Genomic DNA, 16,833 nt, shown 5'->3' on the forward strand with positions numbered 1-16,833 from the left:
AAGTTATCGATAACTCTATATACTGTAAAAATACATGTTAACTGGAACTGAATGAATCACTAATGATGTCCAGTGTGTACCATGCTACAGTATACAGTAAAATCCTTGGTATTATTTTATCCATTTGTAAACCTGAGAATATACAATTCCATTTGGTTACATTTTTACACTCTCACAGTTAAATTAACACCTTTTTTTTTTTTTTACTGTGTATGGCTCACTGTGCAGTCAGACCTCTACATGGAGAAGAAAGAATAGCTTAACCTTAAACAAACATGCTTTAAATCAAACCCAGTGTCATAATATAATGGTATGAATCTACAAAACACTTTAATATCAGTGAAACATAAAAGGAATAACAAAAATAAAGACGAATTCAAATAAATTACTATTTCTTACCTGGTACGGTAAAGAGAGTATTATTACTACTGTATGGATTTGAGTCTTTGTTGATCAGCAAGAGACAACTGGCTGAGTTCCCACACCACCTGGCAGCTTTCTCCACACACACACACACACACACACACACACACACACACACACACACACACACACACACACGCACACGCACACGCACACGCACACGCACACGCACACTAATGTGGTGGTGACTGCCAATTTATGGATTTAAATCTATAAACAGATTATGACCATCTCCTCTCTCTGCTACAATTTAAAAAAGACATGGAATTAAACTGACTTTATCGTTTTCAATGATGACAAAAACATGCTTTATTTCATGCTTTACAACAACCCTTCGTTCTGGCCTTACCTGTACGTAGCACCACCCGGGCATTCCTTTTCTCCACTCTCAGTGCCATATGGTGCTCTTCACGTTCATACAAGAGGAAGACATCAAAGGAGTGTTGTCTGTCTGACTGTGACTTTCTTCTCCTTCATTGTCCCGGTATGGCTGTACCAAAGCACAAGAGTTAATCTAATTACAGTAAGTGTCATGGTTGCCTCCTATGGGACATGGAGAGAGGTCACCACAAGAGGACACACAAACCACAAGAACTAGAAGGTGGTTATCAGCTGAGTAATTTCTGCATATATGAACATTAATGATTTCCAAATGCAAAAGTCTCTTATGCATAAATCTCTTATGCAACATCTGAGGGTAAAACATTTACCACTTTAACCACTTAACCACAAAAACGTTTTAAATTAATTTGAAAATCGTCAATCAACCACCTCAAGCTCTGTGAGCTTGTACATTGGCTATTTTTGTAAGAAATTCAAAATTGTATCATTTTATTTCCCAAAATTTGGATGCCAGGGTTGAAGTGATTAAGTGCATTCAGTCCACTCCCCCGGGCCAAAGTTGGCAGCTTTGATTACACACTGATCCATGTCCTAAAAGACAGTTAAAACTAATTAGTTGAGTGCAGGACCTGCAAGTCCGTTTGTAACATATGGGTCCATTTCTATACTCTCTGAGATAAACTAATACCCTGGATTTTGGTGTGTGCAAACAATGGCTCAGACTCAATAAGAAATAACGTACTGGATTGTCTGTGGTACAGAAGAATATTTTTCTTCGCTGGAGATGATTTTCAGAAATGCTGTACATTACTGTTACTATTCATTTTATTTTATTGTATTATACTGTGTAATAATTGCACCCTGTCCGTCTGTCCGTGTGTGTGTGTGTGTTTGTCCGTCCGTCCGTCTGTCCGTGTGTCTGTCTGTGAGCAGCTAATCTCCGGCACTGTTGGCCCGGTCGCTGCGAAACTGTGCACACACACTCCCTGGATGCCAAAGCCAAACCTCTGCCCCCAATTTTTCAGATTGGCCTGTTGTAGCACCACCAGGAGGCCAATTTTGGCAAAACACATGTTTTGCTATTACTCCTTCAGATTCTGTCCAAAGATCACGCAAATAGGTACATAGTATCTCTATAGTCATGTGATCAAGACGGATGTGTCCGATATTTCATATTCCATCCTAATTGGCTAACATTGGCTTCCAAAGTTTGCAGGATAGGTGCTTTTTGAAATAAAATGCCTAAAATCATGAACTCAGCATACGATTTCCGTGAAATGTTGCAAACACATTCCCACTAGGCCAAAGAAGAAATGCCACCCTTTTCACATTGGCCTGTTATAGCGCCACCAGCAGGTCTAATTTAGAAAAACTCATTTTTGGAACAAAAGACTCAAATCATGAATGGAGTGTCTGATTGCCATGAGAGGTCTAAGAAGAAATGCCACTCTTTTCACATTAGATTATTATAGTGCCACCAGGAGGCCACAATAACCTACCTGACCTGGCGGAGACCTGTGCTCCGAGGAGTACTTTTTCTAGTTAAATAATAATTTTCTGTCTTATAAAATCATTACAGGCGGTGCTGTTGTGCATGCACACAGCAGACATGCAAAAGATGTTAGAATAAAAGTTATTGGATGAAATTAATTCAGGAGTGTAATTCCATACTATTGAGAAATCATCCAGCTTCACCTGCATATAGCGCTATACCCAATCAATGTCCTGTTTAATATAATAAAAATAGGCAACCACTTCCCCTATGGAGAAGTTGCAGCACCTCACAACATGGCAGCCCCCATCCATTGAGTTCAATGGACAGGTGGTGCCATCTTGTGAGGTTTGCCACTATTCCTTTCAATAATGTGACATCACATTCTTTCTAGATTTTCAACATTATCTTCAGATAAATGGTCCTCACAAATGCTCACTATAAGATGGCACAATTTCCATCTACCCGCTCTGCATCTCAATGGTGGGCTATGGACAGATCAGAAACGGGGGGGATTTTGTTTGTGTTTTTGTTAAAAGTGATGCTTGCACAACATCATTTTCTTATTCTAAAATGATAATGACTTTTAAAGCATCAAATCAGAAACTCAGCAAAGTTATCAATAATAAGCATGTGTTCATCTAAGTCTTCAAAAAGGATTAATTCCCCTCAGCTCAGTGTGTACACATGGTAGGTGAACAACAACATGAATTGAGATTGGTTTAGTTAAGTCTGATACACAGTCAGAAAGAAAAACAAACAAGTGCATTCATGTCAGACAATTATAGCATTAATAATTTATAGCATTGATAGCAATTAAAACAAATCTGGTGAGACATGGGGATTGGGGAGTATGAATGATAATGTAATTGAATTGAACAGTTCTCTTTGAAATATTCATTGCATGTACTGTAGCCCCTGTTTACAAGAGGACATTCATTGTTCATTCCTGGCGGGGGGACGGACATTTCATCCACCAGGCTCTGTACACCGCATCTCACAATAGCAGAGGGTCACACTCCTACGTCAAAACACGTCTCTGTGAATGAAGTTCCCTTGTTGTGGCAAGATCAAATGTGACGGCCCAAAGAGCTTTCTGCACGATTGGACAAAATGGGGGGCCCCTGGGATCATACCACTCTGGAATCCTTCCAGAAATACCATGGCTACTGTCATATGGACACCGCATAACTGAACAAAACAGAGAATGATGATGGAAACTTCTGGAACAATCTATCTAAAGTTGTGGATGGACACTGATACCCTATTATTGCCAGTTCAACAAGAACAGAGAGTAAATTACACAATTAGTACTATTCAACAGATTTTTCACATCCTGTTTTCGCTTTTGAACTTCCCCTTGTAGTAAATTCCCCGGACCTTCCCTTTCTCTTGCACCAGTGCCTCTTTATTAGAGGCGAATGCCAAACTTGACTCACAGCTTCACTTCATCTTCTTGTCTTCACAATATAAAGCCACGGTACTCTCCCTGGAGTATGAAAATTAAACCAACTTCTTGCAGACAACAACAAAAAAACACCTGTTCATTTGTGCTGGCTAGGTCACACATGGGTGCCTGTGGTTCACTTTTGAAAGCTGGAAGACTCTCCTATCCCGTAGTACGCAGTGCTTGGTAGCATCTCTTTTGGGATGACAGGAGAGGCGTCTGGGTGTCCATGTCTCTGGACAAAATGTTTCTGCTGGCAGAGCGAAAGTGTTTGTGCGTCCATCCATAGACCAGACAGTTAAGGAAGCCCTGGGAGCCGGAGGTGATGGCCTGGCAAAAAGCAGACACAATCAGAATGTTATGATGGTATTATGAGCATCAAGTCATGACAGGGAAAGTCAGACCTCACATACAGTAGTCTAAGATAATGTCACCCTAACTGTGTGTGTGTGTGTGTGTGTGTGTGTGTGTGTGTGTGTGTGTGTGTGTGTGTGTGTGTGTGTGTGTGTGTGTGTGTGTGTGTGTGTGTGTGTGTGTGTGTGTGTGTGTGTGTGTGTGTGTGTGCGCGTGTGCGTGTGTGTGCACATTTGAGAATATACACATTTCACATGGTGGCCATTTTTCTCTCACGTCCTAAGAGATGGAGAGACTGTCCTCATTACCTGGTCTATGTAAAGAATGACTGCATACCTGAGTTATGTAGAGAATCACTCCAGCCAGACCCTGTACAGCAGTAGGGTTGACCATCCTTCTGGCTGCTAGATAAGCAGCTATGGAGAACAAGTACAAAGGCTGCAATTCAATGTCACACAGAATCTGCAAAGCAATTTGCACAGTAAAATCCAAAATTCATTATATATATTTCCCAGCACTAGTAAGTGAACAGGGTTGTGATTGGAAGGATGCCAGTTTGAATCCCTTGTCTGGCTGTAACTTGAGTACTAAAAGTACATACATAAAAACAACTATTGTTGACATGCCCTTGAGCAAGACAATTAATTGTGGTTGTGGGTGCTCTGTGTAACTCTATTAATGTAAAACGTGTGTGTGTGTGTGTGTGTGTGTGTGTGTGTGTGTGTGTGTGTGTGTGTGTGTGTGTGTGTGTGTGTGTGTGTGTGTGTGTGTGTGTGTGTGTGTGTGTGTGTGTGTGTGTGTGCGTGCGTGCGTGCGTGCGTGCTTGTGTGTGTGTGTGTGTGTGTGTGGGGGGGGGGGGGGGGTTCTCTGTGTAACTATGTAAAGCATGGTTATTGTAGGTGGGTGCTCTGTGTAAATCTATGAATGTAAAGCATGGTAGGTGGGTGCTCTGTGTAACTCTATGGTAGGTCAATTAAATGATTTGGAAAAAAGACATACCTGGGCCCCAGCAGAAAATAAAGACAGAGGGATAGAGGAACATTTGTCTGTCAACCACGCGAAAGGAGGCCCGCTGCCGGTCACCTAGGTAACCACTTGAAATGACCACACGCCTGTGAATATGGCGGGCCTTTCCCATGAGCACCTGGTGCAGACAAGACAAGAGAAGAGAAGGGTTCCATTAGGCTGTGGGCTTGTTGCAAGTCCTCAAAGTACTCAAAGGATGGATAAAACCACAAAGGTAGATGTTAAAAGATATCGGTCAGACTTTTTGGAAACACTGGTATGATTGTCTCTTGTAATATCTGATGTTTTTATGGTATAGGGGAGTTCTTTCTGTAATGTATAGTGATTTATGTTGTTTGTTTTTAATGGACCCTACAAAGTTGATTGATTGATTACACACCACTATGCCTGTAAAAGTGAAGACGAATGTAGTGAGGAAGACAGCAACGCGGTAGTAATGATTCACGCTGCAGCCCCAGCGTTCCTCCGTGGCCTCTGATGTTTGGTAGAGGGCACCAGTGTGCATCAGAAGACACCTGGGTAGAGTTCAGTAGAGCACAGAGGTCATCATATTAAAATTAATCAAATATTATGAAAGATTTGTTGTTTAAATAAATACATATAACATGTTTTCTTTTCCCAGCACTTCTATATCACTCTAATGAATTATCAGATCAGTTGTTTGAGTATTCTGGCTTTGACTTGTCTACGTCATACAAATTGATGCATGTATTGAAAGGATGGTGTAATAGGAAAGTAATGATACATAGTGACTGAACTTATTCCAAATCTCACTGAAGAAGAGTGTCAGTTGCATTCACAAATCACTGCCACTTTTCAGGTTACGGCCAAAAGGTTACAGCTGCAGAATGGAAAATACCCTTTTCAAATCCCCAGAGAGGCTGAGGATGTGTGAAACTGAATGAAGCACTATCCCTTCCCTAAGCAACTACTACTACTGAAGCACACTTGAGTTCAGTGGTTGTGATCGTATCAAGAGCATGTACAGTATAATCAGGAACAATGGAGTGCAAGACTGAACATGTACAGTAACAATTTCTTTGCATGATTTCTACTTACTTGTAGGGCTGGCTGAAGTTGGCATAACAGTGGCCCATGTTCCCTTGTATAAATGCTGGCATCATCAGCAGCACTGGGAGCACACTGCAAGGAGAGGAAAATAAGATGAGGAGATATATTTGTTGTAGTATTTTATGTGTTACTGATGTCTATGACCATACGGAAATTATTTCAACCATAAAACTAAAAACTAATTTAAACAACCTCAAATTCCATCCTAAACATTTAACCCTGAAGTAACTTTATAAACAATGCTTACCCTGAAACAAATGCTGTTATTTTGCTGGCAGTACTGACTGTGGTGGGGCACTTGAAAAAAAACAGTAAAGGCAAAAGATACAAATGAGAAGCAACACGGCGAGGATACGAAACAAAGACACAAAAAAGTATAACTATAGAAACCTTGGGAGTGCAATAAAACTCATTGCCACACATCATAAAAGAGCAGTAACATAAAAAATGGGTTGTATTAGTAGTGTACTTACCTCTACAGTGTATTCATTCATGTGGCAGTAGAACCTTCTCTTGATCCCTGTGTAGAGGGCCCACACATAGTTTAATGTGTAGAAAAAGGAAGCCATGTACAGAATCTGGTAGACAGGAAAGAAGAACACCTTTAGTCTCATGTGGGTTTTGGTCAAGCTTCATTAGAAAGGAGTTCATGAGTAATCAGTAAAAGTGGTGGGTGTCTACATCAACCACAACCGCTGCACATCAATCATACATTTCCATTACGCTTATTTGCTAAACGGAAATCCCAACACAAACACTTCCTGAAATAATAAAATAATGAAATTTGTTCTGTGTCCTCAGCCGTTGAACAAGAACAACTAAATTAGGTCAGAAACATTCAGTAGTCTTTGTCTGGTCTGTTCTGCTCCTCTAGTCCCAGTAGGTATCAAAGTGCAATGGATTTGCTGACCCATTTCATCCTGATCTGCATCAGTTCATGAATGTCTAGACTGGTCATTTTCTGCTAATCAGATCTTTTGAATATAGTTATATTTTCTGTAAACTAAGTAGAACAAAAGCAAACTCTTAATAAAAATGTATCGCAGATGTGTATGTTTTGGTGACATGTTAATGTATTCTTTGACACATGCATAACACACACATATTTGTAAATTTAGAAAATGTGCACTCACATGAGAAACTACAGCATGAGAAAAGGAAAAATTGGTGTAGGCTGTACTCTCTAACCAGCTCCTATGTTTAGTGCAGTGTCTGTGTTATGTCATGTCATGTGCCATACGTGTGATGGCTTCCAGGGTACCCCTCTCTTTCAGTTACCATCACGGTAGCAAACCAGGCAGAAGGGAATGCCATTTAGTTGAAACCCTCAGCTAGGCTGCACAAGTTGAGTGACCCGACAACTGCTTGATGTGTGATGGAAAGGTATAAGCAACAAGTGTGGCCCAGATGTGTTTGAGTTACAGGGTGTGTCAAACAGTGGGGAAAGCCCCTGCACCGCAAATCACTTAGCAATATCTTTGGTTACGTCCTTGTTATTTGGATGATTTGTATGTACATTTATAATAAAATTATATTCACACACCTCTGTGAAACCGTTGTTCACAAATGTACTTTTGATGACAGATACAGTATATGATCCAGATAAAAAGCTGAAGCATGAGGCATGTCATCGGTCAGGATAAAGAGAGAGAAATGTAATGGAAGTGATTTACGTTCTTTGTGCGGTACACATTACCCACCATGTCTCCTACCTGTTCTACAGTGTGTAGATGGTAACAGTCTCATATCTGTTCTAAATGATGTAGATGGTAACAGTCTCCCATCTGTTCTAAAGTATGTAGATGCAGATGGTAACAGTATCCTACCTGTTCTACAGTGTGTAGCTGGTAACAGTTAGTGTGACTGTCACAATTTGCAGTGAAGAGAGCTGCTCCTATCAGCCAACTGAGGGCCAACAGTAGGTCAGCCACACTGAGCAGAAACAGGGGCTGGAGCTGGAAAACAAATAGTTCTGCATGTCACCATGTTCCCATGTTAAGACAAACCTGCTACACTACAGTCTATATGGTTTATTGTAAGTATTTCATATTTATAAGCACATACAAGGATACAAATAGGGGAACAGGCAACATTTAAAAAGGGCTATCCTGATTTGTCAAACTATCATTTACAAATAGATAGATTGGGACAGTGTCAGTCTCTGCGCTATATGTAAAGTGTCTTGAGACAACTTGTGATTTGGCACTATAATACAATTGAATTGAAAACTGTTAAGGACTGGGCCCCACCAATACACTTCCAACATATCCAATTGCAAATTCACATAACACTTTCCATTTTGCAAGCAACTTAAGCAGAATTGTTGTACAATTGACAAAGCATTGAGATGAATCTCAGGTCAGTGTTCAGTGCATATAAATGTTCTTGTTTACCAGTGACCCAGTGAAGAGACAGAAACAGAGAGCAGAAACCTTCCCACCGGCATATACTCACTAACCTCAGGTGTCCAGATTATGCTCTGTGTAGTAGCATACGTGATGATGGAGGCTGAACCAAGAATGCTGCAAACAATGCATAATCATACATCAACCATGAATTCATGACAACAAGGTGAGCCATCTGGACCCCAAATCCAGAAATGTGAGAGACCAAGTAGAAAACTCATACTAACCTCAGTACCGCCATGACCAACTGGATCCATCTCACTGCATCATATACCTTCAAATTAGATAAATCATTATCAATACTGTCTGCAGAACAAACAACAGTTGAACCGTCTACATTCATTGTAAATTGACATACAATATTATACAGTGCAACAAGAGCCTAATTGCCTAAATGTGCATTGAAATTGATCAATTGTAAGATTTTCAAGGTCCAAAGTCATAGATAAGTATTCGTATCTCCATACAATCATTATGTACGACACAGAAGCAGGAGGTAGAAACAGATTTTCAGCCTATAATTGCAGTCTGTTTAAACTCTTAACTACTGTCAATAACTCACATCTGTCCAGTCCTCAGCTCCGGTGGTGTTCTGCTCCGTACCGTTGTGGAACATCATCTCTAAACTTCCTGAAGGTGACATCGTGACTATCCCTGGACTTCAACACCTTCAACAACACAAGTGCAAATCCAAATGCAAAATGTTGATCTGCATCAGATAACGACGTGGTAGATAATATCTCATCATCAGTAAATATCCCTCTGTTATATTTGCACTAAACTCCTCCCATGTTTTCATGTACTACTCTGGCCACTCCTCTTAGGATGTCTTACAGAGGATGGTACTGTACCAGGTGGACAATAGCTGTACAGTATGTCCACTGGCGACATCTGCTGACCAAATGTGAAAGTAACAACACAGCAAGAAATAGTGGCATTCCTTTGTGCTCTTCCATATTGTTGCTGTCAGGCATAAATCTCCATGTTATCTTTTATCATAAATACATCGCAAAAGTACAGAAAATAGCTAATCTACAAGCTCACAACTGATCGTATTGTGGCGAGTTAAGAGCTTGTAGATCTGCTATATTTAATTATTTTTTAAACCTGTTGTCTAGGTCCTAGACAACAGGTTAATTAATCCAAATATCTGGCATTATTCGGGTTCTAGCAATTCAACTTTTTTTAGACTGGAATCAGACATTGAAATAATTTGTTCCCTGACAAAGTGAGTGGCATGGTGCATAAACCCACAAGCAAATGACAATATTTACTACCCACCCTTTGGCTTTGCCTGTTGACTGGTGGGTATCACCAACAATATTTATGCATAAAAACAGCTTTTAACAAAGGGTAGTTCCTCAGCACTTACTACCTGAAAGAATACAACCCCAAGGAGAAAATGTGCTTTAGAAGCAAAATGCTTCCTGGACAGATACACTGTATTAATATCTTTAATGTCATCTCATGTGTTAATTAAGGCCTGACCAATATCCTCTACTGGTTTGTGTTCGTTTAAGTGCAATCCCATATTCTCTGAGTCTTAAGTCATTTAATGAGATATTCACTTTATTTATATACTGCATAATATGCAGTATATTATAATGAAGTTGAAGTTGTCTGTATGTGTGTGTATTTTATGCACACCAACAGGTCGGATTGGACTGACACTTTGAAATGTCTTATACTTTTTTTAACATTTCACTTTTGAAAACTACTAGTGCAGTACCGATCATTCGTGTCTAGGGACACCACCTCCAACCACTGCAAATCTGTATTAACATACTCTACCATGCAGATTGGTTAAAATAACATTCCTTAAAATAAGTCTTTGTATTATAGCTTTCATAAGAAGTTAACAATGATAACCAAACAGCAAGATGATGGCTCCCCAGAGAGTCCTGGCTATATTATTATCCCAAATGTTCCAAGACAAGACCAAGTCTAAGCTGGAGTCCGAGTCATGAGAGGATAGAAAGTGGTGCATCCTATTGTCTACCACATATTAGCTATGACAACTAAACTCTTCCTACATTCAGATTTGAGTGATTTAGTCCTAATTGTATTAAGTATATCCAACTTTGACATTGGCATTATTGAACAATGTACTGTAGGAGCATGTGCACATTAACAGTCATTGAGTACAGAACAAAAGTGGCTGGTCCACACGTTTATTGAAACCGGCAGTAATTTCCCATGCATATTTTTCTGTGCAAGATCATTTATATGCACATAATTCCAGGAGTCCTTCACTTCAACTTAATATGCACTTGCATAGCCTATCAGGATGTCAAGTAGTGGGGTGTGAATAAGGAATGGCAACACATTACAGTTCCAGTGTACAGAGGAATCAAAGTTCAAACAGTGAGCGAGCGTCTGTCCACCATTTTCTCTAGTGGTGTGATTGGTTGCAGTGCAATCTCTTGCATTTGTCAAGCATAAGGCCTTGTAAGTTTGTTTAATTTACTAGTTAGTCATCTGAGAGTGACACCGCCTCCGCCTCCTGAGGTCCAGAAGATGACTTGTGTTTCTTCATGTGATTTTTAAAGATCCTGGCACCGCTCAAGTTCTTCTTACAGATATTACAGAAGTACGGTCTGGCCTCCGAGTGTGTGCCTACGTGGTAGGTCAGCTCCAGCGCCCTGCTGAAACTCTTATTGCAGAATGAGCAGTGGTGCCTTACCCCCGAGTGGATGAGCTCATGGCTTTTCAATGAGCTCTGCTGCTTGAAACTCAACTGGCAAATGGAGCACTGGTAGGGCCTGTCGTCGTTGTGGAGGCGCTGGTGTCGCCGCAGGGCACTGGAAAAGGTGAAGCTCTTCTCACAGAGCATGCAGGCGTAGGGCTTCACCCCTGTGTGGATCCTCTGGTGCTCAGTCATGTGGACCTGCTGGGTGAAGTTTTTCCCACAGGTAGGACACTGGTAGGGACGCTCTCCTGAGTGGATCCTCAGGTGTTTCACCAGCGCTGAGGCCTTCCGACAGTCTCTGCCACACAATGGACAGCAGTGCTTTGGTTTGCCATTGTTGCCTTCCTGGCTCTCCGGGCAGCCATTTTGGTCTGATGGGGGTAGCAAGATGGTGGTTGTTATGAAGAAATGTCATGATGGATGACAAATACTACTTATAATCATTTGAATTATCATCACCACTTACCGATTATAATAGGCTTCCAATTCTCTTCCTCACCATCTGAATTAATCAAACCACTGACATCACCCTCCTCGTTCTCTGTTTTGTCATCTTCATTATCCAAGACAGAACCTTTTTCCCAGTTCGGGTCATCATGGTTATCGCATTTGGGTGCTGAGGTGAAGGAATCAGAGGTGTTGAGTTGGCCATCTGCATCCTGGAAAAAAGACATTGCCCTACAGTATTTCATCATGACAAGCTTTAGCATATAATACCGCCACCCCCCCACCCCCCTATCCTTTAAAACTGCTTAAAACTTTTATCCAAATAGAAACTCACTACCGTACAGTATGTCATTGTACAGTGAAGCCCTTTGAATTGAATTGAATTGAATACTTTTGACTACTATATTCTTGCACATTGGCACACCCAAAGCTCTGGGCACATCACACCCATTATTACTTGTATTAGCTGCTCTTGCGTTGCGGACATGTTTTTAATCTGCTGTAGTTTTCAACCTGAACTGTAAAATGAATTACAAAATCAGCCTAGGCCGGGTTAAATGCCTTTCTACTCTCACCTCCTCTTTATAAGTTAAAGTCCAACCAGAATTCCCTTTTTACGTATGTACACTGTTCCTGTCTCATCCAGACAAAATCCTGCCTCCACTGTTAGAGCTCATTAAAGCCTATGGTGGGCACTATTAACACCATAAACTGAGATAAAAGTTAATTCATGCTTCTTAAGGTGACTTGACCTCTGATTTTCTTTAAACTTTTCTCATTCTCTCATTCTCTCCAGCTTTAATAAACAGAAAATTCATTTTCAGGTCTATTTTTCATTTCTTTAACCATGTCACTTTAAGCATGCACCTGATACCCTGATTTTATATACCTGCTACGTTTTAACAATCTGGATAAGTTTCCACCTGCACAAGAAGCATTTTTTTTGCCTTCCGTACTTGTGCCATATATATACTGCTCAAAAAATAAAGGGAACACTTTGATCCCTTAATTCTTTTGAGTTTTTTCATGAACTGTGTACATACTGCTAACGAAAAAACTCAAAAGAATTAAGGGATCAAAGTGTTCCCTTTATTTTTTTGAGCAGTGTATATCAATTGCTCATTTTTAAGCATGCACCTTATGTATACTGGACTGTGCCTTCCTGTTATTTTACATGTTCTGCGCTCCTTTCTCCTCTGTTCTCTCCTTCCCTATTCAAACTCTTCCTGGAACCGCAATGTTGAGAGCTTTATTATTATTATTATTTAAAAGAAAAAATAAATACATGAACCCCCTTTACTCAATCTTCCGGTAACTCACTTTAAGATGTGCCTCCTACATCTACAGTATATCTATGAATTAATATTAAGAATTAAATAGTAGATTGTTGTAAATGCACATTGTACAACTGAGCAATGAAACACATAATATCTAACAACAAAAACACAATGCCTGCTCATTAGACTTGCTAATGTCTAAACAGCAGACAAGCAAAATGTTATTTCTATAATTTTTGTCTCTCACCTTGCCGATGCTGTTCGTCGAAGGTTCTGCTATGAGCCCGTCTCGCACATGTATCCGCAAGTGTTTCTTCAGCAGGCATGGGCGCAGAAAGCTCTTTGGACAGATAGAACAGGGGTGTGGTTTATCAGCCACATGGATTTTCTCATGGGCTCTTAAATTGGTTGATGTTGAGAAAGCCTGACTGCACACAGAGCAAATATAAAGCTTTTCCTCAACGTGGATTTTCATGTGTTCCTTAAGCCTCGAGGGTCTTGTGTAGCTCTTATTGCAGATGGGGCAGATGTGGATTTTCTTCCTTGTGGTTGGACTGCCCTCTGTAACAAGGAGTAGGTTTTTGTTACCAGAATGTAAAAGATTAACCCATTTCATTACATTTGACAAACTGACATTATAAAAAGGTAACTACAGTGTGCAATGTTTGTTGTTTCACCTCCCTCTTCATTTGAATCAAGACGGATTACTAGTGATTCATGTCTGATATGTAATACAATTGAATCACTTTCCCCATTTTTCCCCGCTAATACAACCTCCTGTGCAATAAGTGTGTCTGGGGCTAATCTTGCAAACCGCTTTTCTTTTTGCATGTTTCTTGAGTAGGTTAATGCTCAGCTACAGCGTATAAATGCTCAGCTCTCATTACTAGTGCCATCCCCCTCCAATACGCTGCCATTTTCCATTATTATCAATCACATGTTCTGACTTTCTCTCACACACACACACCCTGTGAACCTGAATGCAATGCGTTAAATACTGTTTGTTGCTGTATGTTCACGGTTGCCTTTATATTGTTTGTGTTGCACATAGAGTAATTTCACAAGCCTGGCTATCTGGCAGTAAAATCAACTGAAATTATACTTGCCTTACAATGTTTTATGTTTTCATAATCCATGCTTACCAGATTGAAATGATTGCATTTCCTCTCCATCAGACATGATTACTGCACTGGCAACCCCATTATCCTTTCTGTTTTTAAGCATCAAATCCTGGAGCTCATCATTACCGTCAGGAGCCAATGATTGATTTGTCATGGTGTAGGACCTAAGGCAGTCATCAGGTTTCTAATTGAATGGGAGGAAGGAAGAACAGTGATGAAATCAGTTATTTCTCTTTTTTGACATTTAACAATTGTATGGTATGACATCAAATCATCACTCCAGAAAATGGCCAGTGTGTGTTTTAGTGCATCCTGGTGAGTATATATAATACATGATTGCATTTAGATGAAAAGCACCAACATGAGCAAATAATAGGAGCTGATACATATTTGAACAAGAACCTAGCTCGGTGGTAAGTGGAACTGCAAGAATAGATCACATATTACCTTTGGATCAGGACATACCAGTGATGTGATAATGTCCTTTGAGCACTGTACTCAAATGTGCATGTCCAATCACAGCTGTTTAATTGCATTCGGTTGACAATGACAACTCCTAAATCCCCCTACTTTCAACAACAGTGATAAATCCATTCCTCGTCTACACTACCCAGACATCAGTACTCCACTTATGGCCCAAATACATCTAATGACCTAATATCAGAAGTGTCATCAACAGAAACGTAGGAAGAGACCGATGGGTTGAAACAGTCCTATAAGTTGTTGTAGACTGTAGAGCATAATGGACAGAAGGCAGTTGCCAGCTCGAGCTCGTCATCACTGAAGATAAGAGCTCGACAAAGATACATGCAGCGTCAGTGAGTATTTAGGACAGTGGTTCTCAACCAGTGGTCCGGGGACCACTAGGTCCTTGGGGCCGGGTGGTCCCCAGCTAAATGGAGAGTTGGTAACCATTGACCCGTAGATCTTTAGCTCTTGAGAGTTAAACATCAGCATTACTTAATTTACGTCTCCGCAATTAAGAGCATGTAGAAGAATTGTTATTCTTGATCAACGTTTGCCTGTTATCTCTCCATTACCAACATCAACACAGCATATGATACAACAACAAAATATTCTACGTCTTGGGTCTGAGAGGCTAAATCTCATCAAATGATGGTCCGTGGCTCAAATGCCGAATATATAATGGACCTTGCTTGGTATGGAAAGGGTTGAAAACCACTGATTTAGGATAATGAACATCATCCTGACCTGGCTTAGAGCATGGCTGCCCAACTTTGTATTTTTTCTGCACATTTGTATTTGACGTCACATTTTCTACGGTCTACTTGCATGACATTCGCACATAATACAGGTTTACCCTTATAAGACATAGTTATTTAAACAAAGACTAAGTCTCGCCTTACATCTTAATATACAAATGTGGACCAAATGACTGAGCAATTAAATCCCCCATTCGGGCGACCGTACTGTTGTGAGCCGACTGTTGTGATCCTTGCAAAGAGTTGTGTGACAGCTAAATAAGTCCTACGGGAAAACACATGTACAGCTTCGGTTCCTGGTCTTCAAAACAACTCACTCATATAATATGCAATTTTTAATATTAAAATATTTCCCCAAAACATTTCACTTTCAGTTATTTTTGTTTATTTTTCTTTGTGCTGTATTAAGACATTTCCATCACCACATGAAAGGATTTTAAATGAAAGGACAAACTGCAGAGCTTAGGCTAAAAGCCTCTGTTTCCAGCTGTCTCCCTTCACTGTGCTGTCAAAAATTAAGCAGAAATGAAGAGCCCAAGTTAAGTTAAGTTAAGTTTGGCACACAAGGTAAAAATGTAATAAAAAAATAACTCTTGCTTCGTATTTTCTATTACCTGTTCTCAGGGATGCACACTTAATACCAATCCTCAACAACAAAAACTGCAATATTGGCCACAAATATTCCCAGACTAAATGTGGAAAAGTCTGTGGTAATTCCCCATGTTCTGTCCTCCTATTGGCATTGAGCCATTCATGGAGATTGACTCTGTGACGGATCCCTCCCTGTTGTGGATTTGTTGTTGCAATGCCGTCTAAAACCTCTCATGATGGAGAATATTTTCTTACACACATCACACGGGTAGGGTCTCTCTCCGTCTCCTGTATGGGACATCACGTATTCCTACAGGATAGATTGTCTGGTGAATCCATGGCTCTGCCAAGGATCATCTCACACACATACTGCAGGCAGCCCCCTCTGGTGCTGAGAAATATTTGTCGCACAGGACGTAATGATGTGGTGTTACCTTTCAAATATATTTAAATGGAATTCATTGGTGGCCGAATTGGGCTGAAACCTTGTCACACTGAGAGCAGGAGTGGTTTTCCTCAGTGAGATTTTGATGATTTACGATTCTGTCCCTATAATAATTTGGACGGCGCTGAGTCGACTGAAGGTGACTTTGCAACGCTCTGCACGGCGACTCGCTCACTTTAGCTCACTCGGCGGTGCCTCCCATGGCTCAAGTCACCTTCAAGTGGTGCGCCTCCGTCGATGAAACCGAGTGCATCTTCTTCAATTTGGTTCTCCAATCATACTGTGATATATATATATGTGTGTGTGTATATATATATATATATATATATATATTCTCCAATCATACTGTGATATATATGTGTGTGTGTGTGTGTGTGTGTGTGTGTGTGTGTGTGTGTGTGTGTGTGTGTGTGTGTGTGTGTGTGTGTGTGTGTGTGTGTGTATATATATATATATATATATATATATATATATATATAT

At 40.3% G+C, this 16,833-nt stretch overlaps 2 protein-coding genes across 8 annotated transcripts; both read right to left on the minus strand.

Moving 5' to 3' along the window:
* Window positions 1-3,093: 3,093 nt before the first annotated feature.
* tmem116 (transmembrane protein 116) lies at window positions 3,094-8,819 on the minus strand. The gene is made up of 10 exons (XM_080426513.1): window positions 8,788-8,819; window positions 8,614-8,677; window positions 7,982-8,110; window positions 6,629-6,733; window positions 6,403-6,452; window positions 6,144-6,227; window positions 5,464-5,599; window positions 5,058-5,202; window positions 4,395-4,474; window positions 3,094-4,034 (listed from the first exon to the last, which is right to left on the minus strand). Exons 1-10 carry the CDS (start codon window positions 8,799-8,801, stop codon window positions 3,867-3,869), a joined length of 975 nt encoding a protein of 324 aa, XP_080282639.1. The 5' UTR covers window positions 8,802-8,819; the 3' UTR covers window positions 3,094-3,866.
* Window positions 8,820-10,719: 1,900 nt separating this feature from the next.
* Window positions 10,720-15,553, minus strand: LOC308084803 (uncharacterized protein). 7 transcript variants are annotated; one of them, XM_080427701.1, is made up of 5 exons: window positions 15,462-15,553; window positions 14,116-14,278; window positions 13,221-13,534; window positions 11,716-11,908; window positions 10,720-11,620 (listed from the first exon to the last, which is right to left on the minus strand). In XM_080427701.1, exons 2-5 carry the CDS (start codon window positions 14,246-14,248, stop codon window positions 11,031-11,033), a joined length of 1,230 nt encoding a protein of 409 aa, XP_080283827.1. In that variant the 5' UTR covers window positions 14,249-14,278; window positions 15,462-15,553; the 3' UTR covers window positions 10,720-11,030. The 7 variants fall into 7 exon arrangements, with proteins under 7 accessions (XP_080283827.1, XP_080283828.1, XP_080283825.1 ...); XM_080427702.1 differs by having other exon boundaries at window positions 14,221-14,278; window positions 15,307-15,538; XM_080427699.1 differs by having other exon boundaries at window positions 15,307-15,538.
* Window positions 15,554-16,833: the final 1,280 nt, after the last annotated feature.

The sequence above is a fragment of the Gymnoscopelus braueri genome, assembly GCF_963280865.1.
Source record: "Gymnoscopelus braueri genome assembly, chromosome: 4".
Classification (NCBI taxonomy): domain Eukaryota; kingdom Metazoa; phylum Chordata; class Actinopteri; order Myctophiformes; family Myctophidae; genus Gymnoscopelus; species Gymnoscopelus braueri.

Excerpts from the sequence above, each read along its gene's own strand:
- tmem116 (XM_080426513.1), bottom strand. Across the intron at positions 5,600-6,143 it reads AACTTCAGCCAGCCCTACAA|GTGTCTTCTGATGCACACTG; the intron begins GTAAGTAGAAAT and ends AACTCTACCCAG. Across the intron at positions 4,035-4,394 it reads TGATTCTCTACATAACTCAG|GCCATCACCTCCGGCTCCCA; the intron begins GTATGCAGTCAT and ends GCTTTTTGCCAG.
- LOC308084803 (XM_080427699.1), bottom strand. The coding sequence starts at position 15,351 with ATGTGCAGAAAAAATACAAAGTTGGGCAGCCATGCTCTAAGCCAG. Across the intron at positions 14,279-15,306 it reads GCAGCCATGCTCTAAGCCAG|AAACCTGATGACTGCCTTAG; the intron begins GTCAGGATGATG and ends CCATTCAATTAG. Across the intron at positions 11,909-13,220 it reads CGACGAACAGCATCGGCAAG|GATGCAGATGGCCAACTCAA; the intron begins GTGAGAGACAAA and ends TCTTTTTTCCAG.